Here is a 15,255-nt window from a genome sequence, read left to right on the forward strand (position 1 = left end):
TCTGTTATCTTTTCCTGGAGGCAACTTGGTGTACTGCAAATCAGGTGCTATGCCCATCAGCGTGGGCTGGGTCCCCACCATGTTCTCCATGTCTTACTGTGTGAACTTGGGCAAATCGTTTAACCCAAACGGGCCTTAGTGTACTCATCAGTGAACTGGAAAATACGTAATAGCTGCCTCATAGAATTGTTGTGAGGATTAAGCGGATGTAGCGCTCACAGTGCTAAGTGGTAAGCACCCACCTAGTGACAGCTGCCGCTTCCATAGTCCCTGTTTTCTACCTGTGTTGCTACTTCTGTTATTAATGGAAGTTCCTCTTTCCTATTCACTGCAAGTTCTTTCTCACTGTTCTCTTGACTTTGCTTTGCTTTCTGTGGCCCTCCCGTATCTCTGTCTCTATGTCACGACTCTTTCAAAGTATGTGGGGACTTGTCACTTTGCATGTGTATGTGGCTGATGTTGATGTGGCTTGGCCAATGTTCATTCTCTACTTTTTCTGACTTGTGAGGATTTTTTTTTTACCTGGGGAAAGTTGGAAATGTAAGTATCATCTTGGGGTAAGGATGTTTCTTCTGCCACCATTGGCGTATAGCCACAAACAAGGCATATGTCTTACCCAGCCTAGATAAAGAATCTAAAAAGGAATTATGGCCAGTGGCAGGGAAAGGCTAAATTCTTCCATAGCAGTAATTCTCAAATGTTTATTTGAAAAAGAATCAGAAAAGGGGTTTTTTTATTTTTTAATTTACATATAGTAAAATTTATTCCTTTTGGTATATTCCTTTGGTATATTCCTTTTGGTATATAGGAATGGTTTTGATAAATGCATAGAGTTACATTAACCACACCTACAACTAAAATGTGGAACAATTCCATCACCCACCAAATCCTCCCTCGACTCTTAGCCTTATGTGACCACTAACCTGTTCTCTCTGGCTTGTATTATTACTTTGTTCTTCTCTCATGCCATAGATTCCAGTTCTCCATGTCTTACTGTGTGAACTTGGGCAAATCGTTTAACCCAAACGGGCCTTAGTGTACTCATCAGTGAACTGGAAAATACGTAATAGCTGCCTCATAGAATTGTTGTGAGGATTAAGCGGATGTAGCGCTCACAGTGCTATGTGGTAAGCACCCACCCAGTGACAGCTGCCGCTTCCATAGTCCCTATTTTCTACCTGTGTTGCTGCTTCTGTTATTAATGGAAGTTCCTCTTTCCTATTCACTGCAAGTTCTTTCTCACTGTTCTCTTGACTTTGCTTTGCTTTCTGTGGCCCTCCCGTATCTCTGTCTCTATGTCACGACTCTTTCAAAGTATGTGGGGACTTGTCACTTTGCATGTGTATGTGGCTGATGTTGATGTGGCTTGGCCAATGTTCATTCTCTACTTTTTCTGACTTGTGAGGATTTTTTTTTTACCTGGGGAAAGTTGGAAATGTAAGTATCATCTTGGGGTAAGGATGTTTCTTCTGCCACCTTTGGCGTATAGCCACAAACAAGGCATATGTCTTACCCAGCCTAGATAAAGAATCTAAAAAGGAATTATGGCCAGTGGCAGGGAAAGGCTAAATTCTTCCATAGCAGTAATTCTCAAATGTTTATTTGAAAAAGAATCAGAAAAGGGGTTTTTTTATTTTTTAATTTACATATAGTAAAATTTATTCCTTTTGGTATATTCCTTTGGTATATTCCTTTTGGTATATAGGAATGGTTTTGATAAATGCATAGAGTTACATTAACCACACCTACAACTAAAATGTGGAACAATTCCATCACCCACCAAATCCTCCCTCGACTCTTAGCCTTATGTGACCACTAACCTGTTCTCTCTGGCTTGTGGCTTTGCCTTTTCCAGAATGTCACAGGAATGGAATCAGACAATATGTAACCTTTTGCATCTGGTTTCTTTCACTCAGTATAGTGCGTTTGAGATTCATCCAATTTTTTTTTTTTTGCATGTATCAACAGTTAGTTCACTTTTATTATTGAATAGTATTCTATTATATATATATATATGCAACACAGGTTGTTTATCCATGTAGTTGAGGGATATTTGGGTTGTTTCTAATTTTTGATGATTGCAGTTAGAGCTGTTGTAAACACTTGTGTGCAGGTTTTTTCGTGAACATAGGTTTCCGTTTCTCTTGAATAAATGCCTAGGAGTATGATTGTTTGGTCTGAAGGTCAGTGTATACATAACTATAAGAAATGTCTGCGTCATTTGCTAAACCATCTGAACCACTTTGTAGTCCTGCCAGCAACGTGTGAGCATTCTATTTCCTCCACATTCTCATGAGTTCTTGTTATCATCAGTTTTTCAACATTTTTAGCCATTTCAGTAGGTGTGTAGTGGTATCTTATAAACTTTCATTTGCATTTCTCTAATGTCTAATGAGGTTGAGCATCTTTCCATTTACTTCCTCAGTTGAAACTAAGGCAGGTATATAAAGGCCACCGTCTGATAAATATAGATCTACTGCTTAGGAAAATTAGTTTTGATATTAGTCTAATGAAACACCTAAAGAGCAAGGGAATGTCCTATGCCTCACCCACCCCACTACTACCACTAAGCTGCTGCTTAGAAATCCATTTCTTATACTCAGAAAAGAATGCCATATGAAAAAGGGATTCTGTAAAAACACCTTAAGCTAAATAAAAATTGATTTTTTGATTTAGCTCCCATTTAAGGTTGTCTTTGCTCACTGTCTCCTCTGTTAGTTAATTCATGCCACCAAGAACCAACTGTACTTGCAATCGGCTGTGTATATATTGATGTCTAAATATGCTAAAGTATGTATATTGGTCTGAGGCTAACTAGAGGTTGACCTACCTAAAATAAATCCTGACTTTAATATAATTTGCATAAAACCAAAAAAGTTGTATTTAGATGGATAACTTGTATATTCATTATGTAAAAAAGTTTGGAATGCTTAATATCATTATTACTTTGTTCTTCTCTCATGCCATAGATTCCAGAACTTGGGAATTTCACAAATTGAATCATATCGTTTAAAATCTCAGTTCACAAAGTGGTAATATATCACATATAGTAGTTTAGGTTCATTGTTCCAATAATACATCCTTTTGGAAGGGAGATTGTAAATGAAGAATAATAGTACTCAGGCAGAAACTTTTTGAATAAAGCTCAAATACTTGTATAGGGTTATATGGGAAGGATCTCTGGGCCAATATTATGATTTGCCTACTTGTGGGGGTCCATTTAGCCATTTACTAATGTAAGAATTCTTAGGAGACAATTATTGTGTATATGAAGTCAGCACCTCAGTTTTACATATAATTTGAACAAAAATAGCTCGGGTGACTCTCACGAGCCTAACTTATTGGGAGAATCATCCCTGCTAAGAAGCCACAAATTTCATTTCCTACAGCACCCGTGTATTTTGAAGTGCTGTGACAGTTCTGGAGGTGTGAACTCCTCAGACCCAGCAGAGTTGAAGTTGGACGATTATTATAGAAACTTCTCTAGCTTCGTCTGTCCATCTGTATGTCTACTTTAGAATCATTCAGTCTGTCTCTTTTCTCAAGACATAGCTATTGATCACCAGCTCTGTACATTGTCCTATGCTTGTGTCAGGTAGAAGGTGCAGGGGCTACACCAGAAATGGGGGACGTTGTGAGAAGTCAGTGGACTTGGCTGTGGAGCTAAGGTCTACTCCCCCTGAACTGTGGCGTGGCAGTGAGAGGCAGCAGCACCCAGCCCCTCTGAATGGATGATCCAGGCATTCTAAAGTTTCAGGGTAGGGGTCTCGGGCACGCACAAGAGTGTGTGTGTGTGTGTGTGTGTGTGTGTTGGGGAGGTGCTTACTAATAATCCATTGGGGTGCAGAAAGATATTAGAACAACCATATATATTTATTTTCTCTTAAAAATAAAAAAAATAAGCTTTATTAACGTTTAACATACAGATTGTGATATGAATGTTTGTCAGAAACTCAGAAACTCAGACATGTTTCTGGGATAGGTGAAAGGTTATCCCAGGGGAGGCTTCAGCGAGGGGGCGGGGTTGAGCCTCCACCACCCAGAGCATTTGACGGTCCCTTCACCCTCACTGCCAGTTTCATTCACTTTCTGCCTGTCATAAGGCATTGTGGGTTTCTCTGTATTCAGATAAGAGGATTTAGTATGACCTGTTTTTTATCTAAGCTAACACCTCTAGTCCTCAGAAGGGCTAAAAAGGTTCTGCAAAGGAGTGCGGCGTTGAAAAAAAAGATGAATAATGTAAGCATAGGTGAACGACAGGGAAAAGGCCATCCTGCCTCTTCTCCCATTCCCAGTGTGAGTTTTCATCAGCCACATCATAGTGTAATTGGGTTGGAATTGACCAAAAATATTAAATTGGCATCTTGAAATATGAAAATAAATCAACTGCCTTTAACATTGACCCATGCCCCCAAAGTAACTTGTGTCTTGAGACATTAATATTAGTGCATGCGTACGATTCATAAATGAATGTATAGACATATATTGGGAAGATATGCTTTAATGTGTCTCCCTGATAAGGGAATGCCATTTAAAAAGCTTAATGACCAGCTTCTTTGAGGGAAATGAATGGGAACATCAGTTTGGGCTGATAGGATGTTTGGGGAACTTCTTATAAAGAGCCCTGAAAGTAGAATAGAATTTAGAAAGAAAGCCCTAAGACTTAAGAACATCCCAGGTCTGGAAAAAAGAAAAATAACAAACAAAATAGCTTGGAGTCGTTTGGGAAGTTTCCAGGAGCAAATATAAAATATAGTTGAGAAGCTTATGACAGTGATTTTGATCTCGTGTATCAAACCAGCTTCTGTTATCCCCTAATCGTGTCACGGAGGAGGCACAGGGTGACTTCCCCTTATAAGAGCAGCTGTCAGGTCCTCGAGAGGAGCGGCCTTTCTGCTGACTTGACCGCTTTGAGGATGCTTGGCTTCCCTGTCTCCATGGTATCATCATGCACGCCTCCTACTTCCTGAACTCCTTCTCCTCCAGCCCTTAGCAGTAGTAGACTGATGGGAAAGGGGGTTGATGGTTCTGTCCTTAATTCTGATCTGCCATTTCCTAATGCAATTAAAACAAGCATCAGCCATCTCTTCTGCATTCAGGAAGGTGCACACACGCCAGTGGGGAGGCCCAGGTGAAGGCGAACATCAGGCAGAGCTAGGAATCCTGGAAGTCTCCTTAGTCATCCTTAGCATGGAGCTTAAAAGAGTGGAGTCTGTTTCAAATCCTGAGTGCACCATTGAATGGCTGATTCGGTTTGCCAGAGGTTAATCTCTCTGATGCTCAGATTCCTTAACTATAAAATGAGGAGACTAAATGTGACCATCTCATAGAGCTCTTGTGAGGGTTAAATAAGGGCACATAAAGGGCTTTGTACAGGGCCTGGAATACAGAAAGAGCTCAACAATATTAGCCCTTGCTATCATTTATATCATGACACGAGAACTTATTAAAATATAATATTTTTCTTTTCCACGATCAAATTTCATTGTGAGTTGACAGCTCTTGAGAAAGTAGGATAGTGGTAATCATTTCACAAGGTATGTGTATATCAGAGCATCACATTTTACACCTTAAATATATGCAATTTCTGTTTGTCAATTATACCTCAATAAAGATGGAGAAAATTGTTTTAAATTTTATAAAGAGAGGGATAAATACCACATGATCTCACTCACATGTGGGAGCTAAGAGAGGAAGAAGTTAGGAAAGAAAGACCACAGTAGTGCGTTGGTCTTGCAGAGGGAGAGAACATTCCTTGGGCTACAATGTGGAGTGGGTGGGAGGGGGGCAAGGGAGGTGGGGATAATTGGGTGGGGAACACGGCATACAAAAGCAATTTCTGGTAATCGGTATGCTGCCAGTATGAATCTGGCCCTCACATCGTGCCACAGGGGTGACAATCAGCTTTGTATCTCATGAATATTCATAATAAAAAATAAATAAATAAACACACACAAATTTGATAAAGAAAAAGAAGTACTTTAAACATATAACATGATCAAATATCTAAAACACAAAGCCTATTTATTTATTTATTAAACTTAGATTTTTTTTTTTTTTCCTTCTTGGTCAAGAAGGTCATTAAAAACTAAAGCAAGTTTTTTGTGGGTTACTTGCTCTTAACTTTTCTGCAAAAGAGCAAGCCTTTCTCTCACCTGATTTGATGCATCAAAGCAAGAGGCAAAGACTATAATTGTGGTTCCATCTGGCCTGACAGTTTCCCTCTAAAGCAACAGTGGAATGAATATTGAATTTCTCCTCATCTGTGACCTCCTCATTCTGGTCTTCAGAGCTGAAAATAACCTGATCATTTATAATCAGTTTATTAAACATTAGGCAGCATGCTGATTTACTTTTAATAACATTCTGCAGATTTCTAGGCATTAGTCTGATGTTTATTATGAAAATTGCACATTTATATTCTTGGTATTTTTTAATAAGGAAAAACAATAATAGGAAATAAGGCAGCTTTTATACGTTAGGAGTATGATATAGTATTGCAGGTATGTGATAAACCATGGGCACATAAATTCCCTACAACTGTTTTAAATTGGATTTTTGCAGTATTTCAATGGGAGGCACTAGGAGGCCTTGTCCTCCTTTAGATAGCCATAAAGTTATGTCCAATTGTGGATTAGTTCCTCTCTACCTGGTAACCTCACTAGGTTGTATTCTGTCACTTTACAAGAGCAGAGGTTAATGACAGTCAACCTCAGGCTGTTGTGACTCTTACTTTAAGACTAATATGGGTGGTAGCCACATGTGACCATTTAAAAAATGTTTTACAAAGAAAACCATAGGATATTAGCTAGTCATTGTTTTTCCTAAACTTGTTCTGTTCATATGAAAAGGGGTATAGCTGGGAAATAAAGGAAATACTAAAAATATCCTATACTGAACATTTTTGAACAGTTTGCAAGCCACTTTCAAGTATGGAAACAAGTCAAGGAATTTCAGAAAACATGACCCTGGTTTCAATTACATATAATCTTTTGAGGGTCCCACTATCACAGTGGCCCCTTTAACAATGATAGCCATGGTCTCCTCCACCACCCCCATCCCATCCCCTACTCCATGAATCCAAGAAGAGGAAACAGAGATACTTTGACGCTCCCAGGAGCAGCCCCAGCAGCCGTGTCAGCAGTCTCCGTAGAACAGGCACCTTCTCCCTCCTGCCCTCACCTGCTTACGGTTCCCTTTCTCCCAGGTGGAGTACGTGATCAAGTGCGACATGTCAGCTCTGCAAAAGATTCTGTATCGCCACATGCAGGCCAAAGGGATCCTCCTCACAGACGGCTCTGAGAAGGATAAGAAGGTATGCTGCGGAAGGCAGTGAAGCTCAGGGTGCTGCCATGTGTCTTCTCATGGCTGTGACAGTGACTGTTCTTGGGAAGCATCCCTACTAATGCTGACTTGTTAGAGTAAATCACTGGGCCTTCTTTGTAGCTATCATAGTGGCCAAGGGAAATCTCTTAACCTCTTATCCGCATTCGGGCAGGAAGAAAGGAGTATGCTCATATCACCAAAATAATTAGCTCTGCTCCTGTCAGTTCTGCAGAGAATATACTCTGCCTAAGTGTGGTGTGGCATTTTAGATTTTAAAATCCAGTCTTGCTCCCTGGGCGTCTGGTCTGTACTTCTGTCTTCCAGAGTCCTAGGGAGTGGACAGTCATCTCACAAAGCCATCAACCTGACATAATTCCTTAAGGTTTAGTTTTTCTACAGGATAATCATAAGAAAGATGTTATATCTAATTCAGAAACTGCCATGTAATAACAGGAGCTTTGGACCACAAGGTGTGTCAGTTACTGAGAAGACCTATTGCCCTTTGTCTTTTCTATAAGAAGCCCGGTTTTTCAGAATTGGAAATATCCGATCAATTAATAATATGTTCTGTTTTTCTCTTTCCACTTTTTCTTTAGGGTAAAGGAGGCGCTAAGACACTTATGAACACTATCATGCAGCTGAGAAAAATCTGCAATCACCCATATATGTTTCAGCACATTGAGGTAAGTCTGTATCTGTGTTTTGATCCTGATTGTGCTAATCCTACTAATGCTAATTAAAAAAACAAAACACAATAGATTTAAAACACGGGTGTGGAAGTTGAAAAGGCATGATCTGATAGCTCGACAAGCAGAATTAACAAACATGAATTTTCTGGTTATGGATTCTCATTGGCACCAAGCACTTGAGCATCTGGAATTTTATAACCAAGAGCTTAAAGTAGTGAGACAATGTTGTTGGCAATGGCTGATTATGTGGGTTTGGTTAAGTACTGTGAATTACGTTGTTATGGTAGGAGCTCTGAAATTGCAGATAAATACATGCAGCTTCCTTGGAAGGATGCTGTGAAAAAATATTAAAATAATGTATTTATAACTGTTGAGAAAGATATTCTTTAAATATTTTCTTTGTCAAAGACACTGGCTTCAGTCTGTTGCTTAGATTAATATTTTTTCTTTTTTGTTTCTATTGCAACGATGTAAATCTGTGCTTTTATCCAGATGCTCAGGTCTCTAGAAAGCTATTTTTAGGGGAGAGGACATTTTCTGCCCTGTTCACCACATGTGAATAAGTTTCCTAAATTGGCAGGGTTTCACCCCAGTAGGAGCAGTTGACTCGAGCAGGAATGAAAAGGAGCCACAGTTGTATTCTCCGTGCTTCAGAGTTGCTGCCGAGGCACATGGTCCTGGGGGCCATTAGTTTACAGTGTTGTGTCTACTTTCCACTGCAGAAAGAGCAGGAGACAGAGAGAAAATCACTGCAGAGCTCCAGCATCTGTACCAATTTATTTTTAAAACTTAATAGAATCTTCTGGAAAATTAACAATAATCACAGTATAAAAATTGAGTTGAAATATTCTTGACTTCAAATATTCTATTTTTAATTGTGCTTGTTAGGTCAGAGTATTTATTGCAGACCCTCTTCCTAGATGAGAGTCCTGTCCCAGCGGTGCTGGAGAAATTAGAAAGACTCCTCACACCGTTGTTGCCCTCGTGTCCATTGGGGAGAGTATCCATAGACAGCGGGGAGAATATCTGTAGACATAGGGGAAAGTAGCTATAGACATAGGGTAGAGTATCCATAGACACAGGGAACAGTATCCGTAGACGTAGGGGAGAGTATCTGTCTGTAGGCCCAATTAAAATGACAATAGCAACAACACGCAAAAAATCCCACCAACAAGCAACAGCTACTTAGATATATAGTTGAAGGAGAATCCAGTGGGCAGTACTGAGTCTGTATTGCAAGCCACTTTGTAACTGTGACCTGGGGTAGGTTACTGAGAATCTCCAAGCAGTACTGTGCTTGATTTGTGATCAGACAGTAATGATAGATTATAGAACTAGCAGGAGGATCAACTCTTAAGTAATAGCATAGGAAGCATCTGGTAAACTGAAAACGTGGTGGGTGTAAGTTGGGGGGGAGGGTGGGAAAAAACATCTAATAATGAAATGATTGAGATTGTGACATGTCAACCTGTCACCCCACTATCCCATTTTTCCTGAAAACAATTTTAAGATGTTTAATCTATAGAGGGTTTGGGGGACTTAGAAATTATGAAAGCTAAGGGTCAATCTTACTTCATTGTGGTTATCATAAAAAGATTAACCTTTGAAACTCACTGGGCCATGTCAGGGAGGTGGGGAGAGGATGCTTTCCACCTCCAAGCTTATATCTGGAGTACCAAGGAAGGGTGGAGGGCGAGGAAGGTTGTAAAAAAGGCTGACGTTAAGTAACATGCCATCCAATGCCTGCATATTATTTACACTTTAAGTAGCAGTCAGTGGAAAGACAGAGGATGATTTGTAACTTTTTTTTAATATAAAAACTTTCAGTAGCCTAATCCTAGAAAGGAGAGACCCATGGTTATTGGTGAATCTGTTGACAGTTATGGATGAGAGGTGGCATGTGCATTACCTCTGTTTTGTGTCATCTGCCACACACCCCTCTGTTCATACTAAACCATATGAGAAGCCCAGTCTCGAAACTGGCCCCACTGCCTCCCTGGGGATCTTCAGACTAGAGAAATGAAGACAGTACTTTTTAAATGCTGATACCTAATCTTATCACTGTCCATTGACACATACCATCTCTTTGGTTTTTACAGCCCTGCTGGGAGACAGGGACGGAACCTAAAAATCTAGTAAGGAATGGCTTCCTGTGGAGAGTGTTCTAGGTTCTAGGAACTGGAGTGGGGTTTTTGGTTATTGCCCATTAGTGTTAATTTTGCAGGGTAATGCTCTGAGGGGTTGGAGCCAACCATGAATTGATGAGCATATTTGATAGGGCCCCCAAAGAAAGATCTGGTCCCCTTGGGAGAAAAGCTACAGTGACCAGGGGAGGAGGGGAAGCGGAGAAGGGAGACGGCTGGTGGCTAATGTGAAGGTGAGACTTGCTCTCCCTCCCCCCAGATGGTCCAGATCACACGGAGATCACTCCTTCCTGTGAGTCAGTAAGGAGGGAATTATGTGATTAAGTTATCTATTCTCAAAGTGGAAGGTGGGATATCTGGGGGTGGTGGACATTTAGGGCCTTATTTATAATAGAAAAAAGCATGGTAGGGAAGGGATGTTAGATTTCACTCAGCTAAGAATTACAATATGTTATATAATTGTCATTGTTCTTATTGCTACATATTTTTGTAATATATTTATGTTTACATATTAATCCTGATTTGCATGTATTGAGTTCTTCCTGTAGTCTAGACTCTGAGCTCCTGGAGGGCAGATCCCCAGAAATAGCTCCTGGCTCAGCATTGGGCCAGTGCATGCTCAGTCACTGTTCCATGAGTGACCTAACCCTGCCATCTGAGTTTGAGTCTTGAGACTTGAAGAGACTCACAGGGTACATTTCTGGAGGAACAAAAGTCTGAACTCAAAGGCACTGAGTTTCTGGTTCATTCTATAATGAGTATATGCTTTTTTCATTTATTTTATTTAACTATACTCTAGAAATAAATAGGATGATCTCAGTAAAAGAGGAATCATTAGTAATTATTTTTTTAAATTGCTTTCTTCTCTCTTTTTTTTTTTTTTCCCCAAGGAGTCCTTTGCTGAACACCTGGGCTATTCGAATGGGGTCATCAATGGGTAAATCTTAAAATTTTTTTTTCCAAAAAATAGTGTCGTTGGTCCTACCTAAACTCCTCCTCTCTGTGATGCTTCCTGTCATGCAAACATGCCCTGCCAGCCTCCTCAGACCTCCTTGTTCCTCAGTGGAGGTACAGAAGCTGTTGACCAAAATGATATCAGCAATCTCTTTTTTTTTTTTTTCCCCAAGGAGTCCTTTGCTGAACACCTGGGCTATTCGAATGGGGTCATCAATGGGTAAATCTTAAAATTTTTTTTTCCAAAAAATAGTGTCGTTGGTCCTACCTAAACTCCTCCTCTCTGTGATGCTTCCTGTCATGCAAACATGCCCTGCCAGCCTCCTCAGACCTCCTTGTTCCTCAGTGGAGGTACAGAAGTTGTTGACCAAAAAGATATCAGCAATCTCTTTTTATTTTACTGACATAAATTACTGCTTGCCTTGAGCAAGTGGCTACTGAAAGGACATAGATCTCATTTAATAGTATCCTAGTGTCCTAAAAATGTTGTTGAAGCTTCAGAGGGCTATTAGTTATAAACAAAAGTGTAGCTTGGGCTTGAAGAGAATTTATCTTATCAAATTTCATGTTGATATTTAACAATAATGTGCATGAGAGAAAATGTGTCATCTGCTATAAATGTGTATGATTTTACTGTGATTTGTAAAAGTATGGTCTGTATGAGAAACGGTTTTTTGGTTAGCATTGGACATTGAAGGGAATCAGATCTTGCAACCACACACACAAAAAAAGAGCCTTGTGGTAATGGAAAGTCTCGCTTGTTTTGCACCGGAAAATTCATTATTAGGATAAGGGGTTGTTCTTGGATCCCATGGGCAGACAGTGTCACTGGGCTAAGAACCAGGAACTGGAACCCATCCAGAAGCAATGCCACCAAGCTCTCCCTACCTTTCCATGTCTTTCTTTCCTCTGGATCCCATGGTCATTTCTGTTCCAATCAGCTTGGCCAGGGTCACATGGTGGAAACATGGCTATAGAGGGGTCCTCAAGGACAATTCTCAGAGCAGAGATGGACTTTGGGAAGACACACATTTAAAAATGTGTCTGTTAAAAACAGCATATACCTTATCATAAAATCCACTGCCAATTGATACACTTCAGTGTTATAGACTGCACTGGTGAGTTTTTCAAACAATATTAACCCTAAAATTAAGTTTTAATAGTAACACAGCCCTATTGATTAAAGAAAAAAGTGGCTTATTGTGGGGGAAAAAGGCCCTATTTTAGCCTTTCTTCATGTCATGGCATCTTCTCCATCTCACACTACCATCGTATGTTTGACTTGCCCTGCTACAGTAAGCCAGGACTTCTGTCCCACCCCCATCCGTTCTTACACAGTGTCCATGGTGATCTTGTGAAAAGGTACATACACCAGGTCACATCACTCCCCTGTTGAAAATTCATCAATGGCTTTTCACTGCACTGAACATTACAATATTCAGTGTAGCTAACAGAGCCCTGTGGTGTGTATTCCCATATTTACCCTCCAGCTCTCTATTCTCATCTCCCAGTATTCTCCCCTCACTTATGTTTAAGCCATACTCACCATTTTTCTTCCAATTTCTCAGACTCGCCAGGCTCCTTTACTCCTCAAGGCCTTTGCACATGCTCTTTCCTCTCCCTGCAATCTCTTCCTCTCTACCCCCATGTCCTCATTCTTCAGCTGCATGCCTTCTTACTCATTATTTCAGGTTTTAGCTAGAATGTTCTCTCTTCAGAGAGGTCACCTCTAACAACACTCTAAAACAGCAGTTGGAAAACTTGTTCTGATAAGGCCAGATTGTAAATATTTTTATCTCTATGGGCCATAAAGTTTCTGTCATATATACTCAATCCTGCTACTGTAGCATGAAAGCAACCATGGACAAAACAGAAATGAGTGAGCATGGCTGTGTTTCCATAAAACTTTATTTATAAAAACAGGCAATGGGGGCCAGCCCTATGGCTCACTCAGGAGAGCGCAGTGCTGGCAGAGCCGAGACCGCGGGTTCAGATCCTATATAGGGATGGCTGGTGCACTCACTGGCTGAGCGTGGTGCAAACAACACGGTGCCAAGGGTTGCGATCCCCTTACCGGTCAAAAAAAAAAAAAAAGGTGATGGGCCAAGGCGAAAGTTTGCTCTAACCAAAAAAAGGTGTCATGTGTTGCTATACATTCTCTCATTGGAACTTGCTATTTTTCCTCACAGTACTTATCACAAGTTGCATTTATCCATTTTGAAGGTAGAGATTCTATTTTGCTTATCACTATACACATGCCTAGCATTGTGCTTGGTACATCATAGTTGCTCAACAAGTATTTAAATGAATCTTAAGTGCCATAAATTGATGATAGTATGTACTTAATAAGTAGGGACTTAAAGGAATACAACATATTCACATGTATATGTGTGTTTGTGTGTGTGTGAGAAAGGTATTAAGAATGTTAAAGGGCTTACTTTTCTTTCTAGAACCTGTTGTCATTCCTAGTATATACAATGCACTCTACGGGTTTTGTAGGAATATGTTTTCTTTTTCCACTAAATACTCTCATTGCTTACAGTTGATATTCATCCAGTTATTCATTTATTCATTCTACAGTTGCTTATTGAATGTTTACTATGTACAAGGCACTATGTAAAAAGCAAAGCAATACTGGATCCTTCGAGGAGACAGCAATAATACTGTCTTCTTGTTTTGCATTTTTGGGTTCAGGGCTGAGCTGTATCGGGCCTCAGGAAAGTTTGAGCTACTTGATCGTATTCTGCCAAAATTGAGAGCGACTAATCACCGAGTGCTGCTTTTCTGCCAGATGACATCTCTCATGACCATCATGGAGGACTACTTTGCTTTTCGGAACTTCCTTTACCTGCGCCTTGATGGTAAGTGAGTAAGGTTTTAGGCTCAGAAGCCACGCTCCTGGAAATGAAGGTATAATGGGCACTTACATCCAATCTCAGTGGAAAAGGAGGGGTAATACTGAAGAATTGACTAGCGGGGTGGGGTGTAGTTTTTCTAGATAGCAGTTTTTTCACCCTCAAACTTTAAATAGGTTGATGTCATTTGCACAGCTTTATATTCCACATGCAAACTAACACAAATGAATTTAGAGTCACTTATGAGGACCACAATTAAACTAACCTAGAATTTTAAAATTCTCCTTGCTCTTACGATTGACTATTACCTATGCACCACATAGAATATATTGACAAGCCTTTAACTTTTTCTGATGAGGCATAATTTAAGGGGATAAAGGCTATGTCCTCTCTCTTCAGTAACAGTATAAGAGTTCATTAAGATCATATTTAATTATCAGGAAAGTTCTTTATTTTTCTAAATAGAACATATCTACATGTTGCATTGTTAACAGATGTGATTTGTTTCCTGGATTTTGCAAACTATGTAAAATATTTGCCTGACTTTAAGAGTAAAATTTAAATATCATGTCTTAAAAATTTAGTAAGCAAACATGAGTGGAAGAAAATATGAAATTAAGGATGTTCCCTAAATTACTTTATAAATTGGGTACTAGCCATAGTATTTTAGAGATTAAAGATACCAAAGTTTTTGTACTATGGCAGGGAATAACACATCCAACGAGTAGTAAGTAGCAATTAGAGTGCATTGACCGCCAGGATGCTGTTTAGTCCCTGGGTACAAAAGTACAGTATGGCTGCCAGTTTTATTTGATGCCATGCTAATATTATTATTAAATGGGAAATTTTAAGTTTATGGCCTTAAAGGTCTTTGTTGTATTTTCAATCCAACATTTTCTCCCCCTCTTGCCATTAATTAAATATAATTGGATATATACCAGATTCAGACTGGCCATGTTTTCTTACTTGAGTTTTTAGGTGAATTCTCTTTATTGTCTGCCTTTTAGGGTATTATGCATTTTTAAGTAAATTAATCATCTGACAGACTTGATTACTTAAAACCCTTTTAGGTCTCCCCTCCAAAGTCACTGAAAACCAATGAATGGTTAAGTAAACGTTCATTTTGATTTCACAGGTACAATTATATTATCCACTCTGTCTCTTTTGGTAAATCTCCTGTATTGTCTCTTCTCCTTTGACCAGATAACTCCCTCCCTGTGAGGGGAAAATTCAGTACTCTTCCTTCAAAAGATAAACCTTCCTCGGGCCGGCCCGGTGGCGCACTGC

At 39.7% G+C, this 15,255-nt stretch overlaps 1 protein-coding gene across 1 annotated transcript in view; it reads left to right on the plus strand.

Moving 5' to 3' along the window:
• LOC103595115 (probable global transcription activator SNF2L2) overlaps positions 1–15,255 on the plus strand; it is a gene marked incomplete at its 3' end in the record, with an annotated part of 62,546 nt that overhangs the window by 33,496 nt on the left and 13,795 nt on the right. The window contains exons 14-17 of the mRNA XM_008578432.1: positions 7,208–7,315; positions 7,923–8,009; positions 11,050–11,096; positions 13,808–13,974. Of these exons, the coding sequence (XP_008576654.1) occupies positions 7,208–7,315; positions 7,923–8,009; positions 11,050–11,096; positions 13,808–13,974 (409 nt within the window). The remainder of the gene's footprint in view (positions 1–7,207; positions 7,316–7,922; positions 8,010–11,049; positions 11,097–13,807; positions 13,975–15,255) is intronic.

The sequence above is a fragment of the Galeopterus variegatus genome, unplaced genomic scaffold, assembly GCF_000696425.1.
Source record: "Galeopterus variegatus unplaced genomic scaffold, G_variegatus-3.0.2 Scaffold1685, whole genome shotgun sequence".
Lineage (NCBI taxonomy): Eukaryota > Metazoa > Chordata > Mammalia > Dermoptera > Cynocephalidae > Galeopterus > Galeopterus variegatus.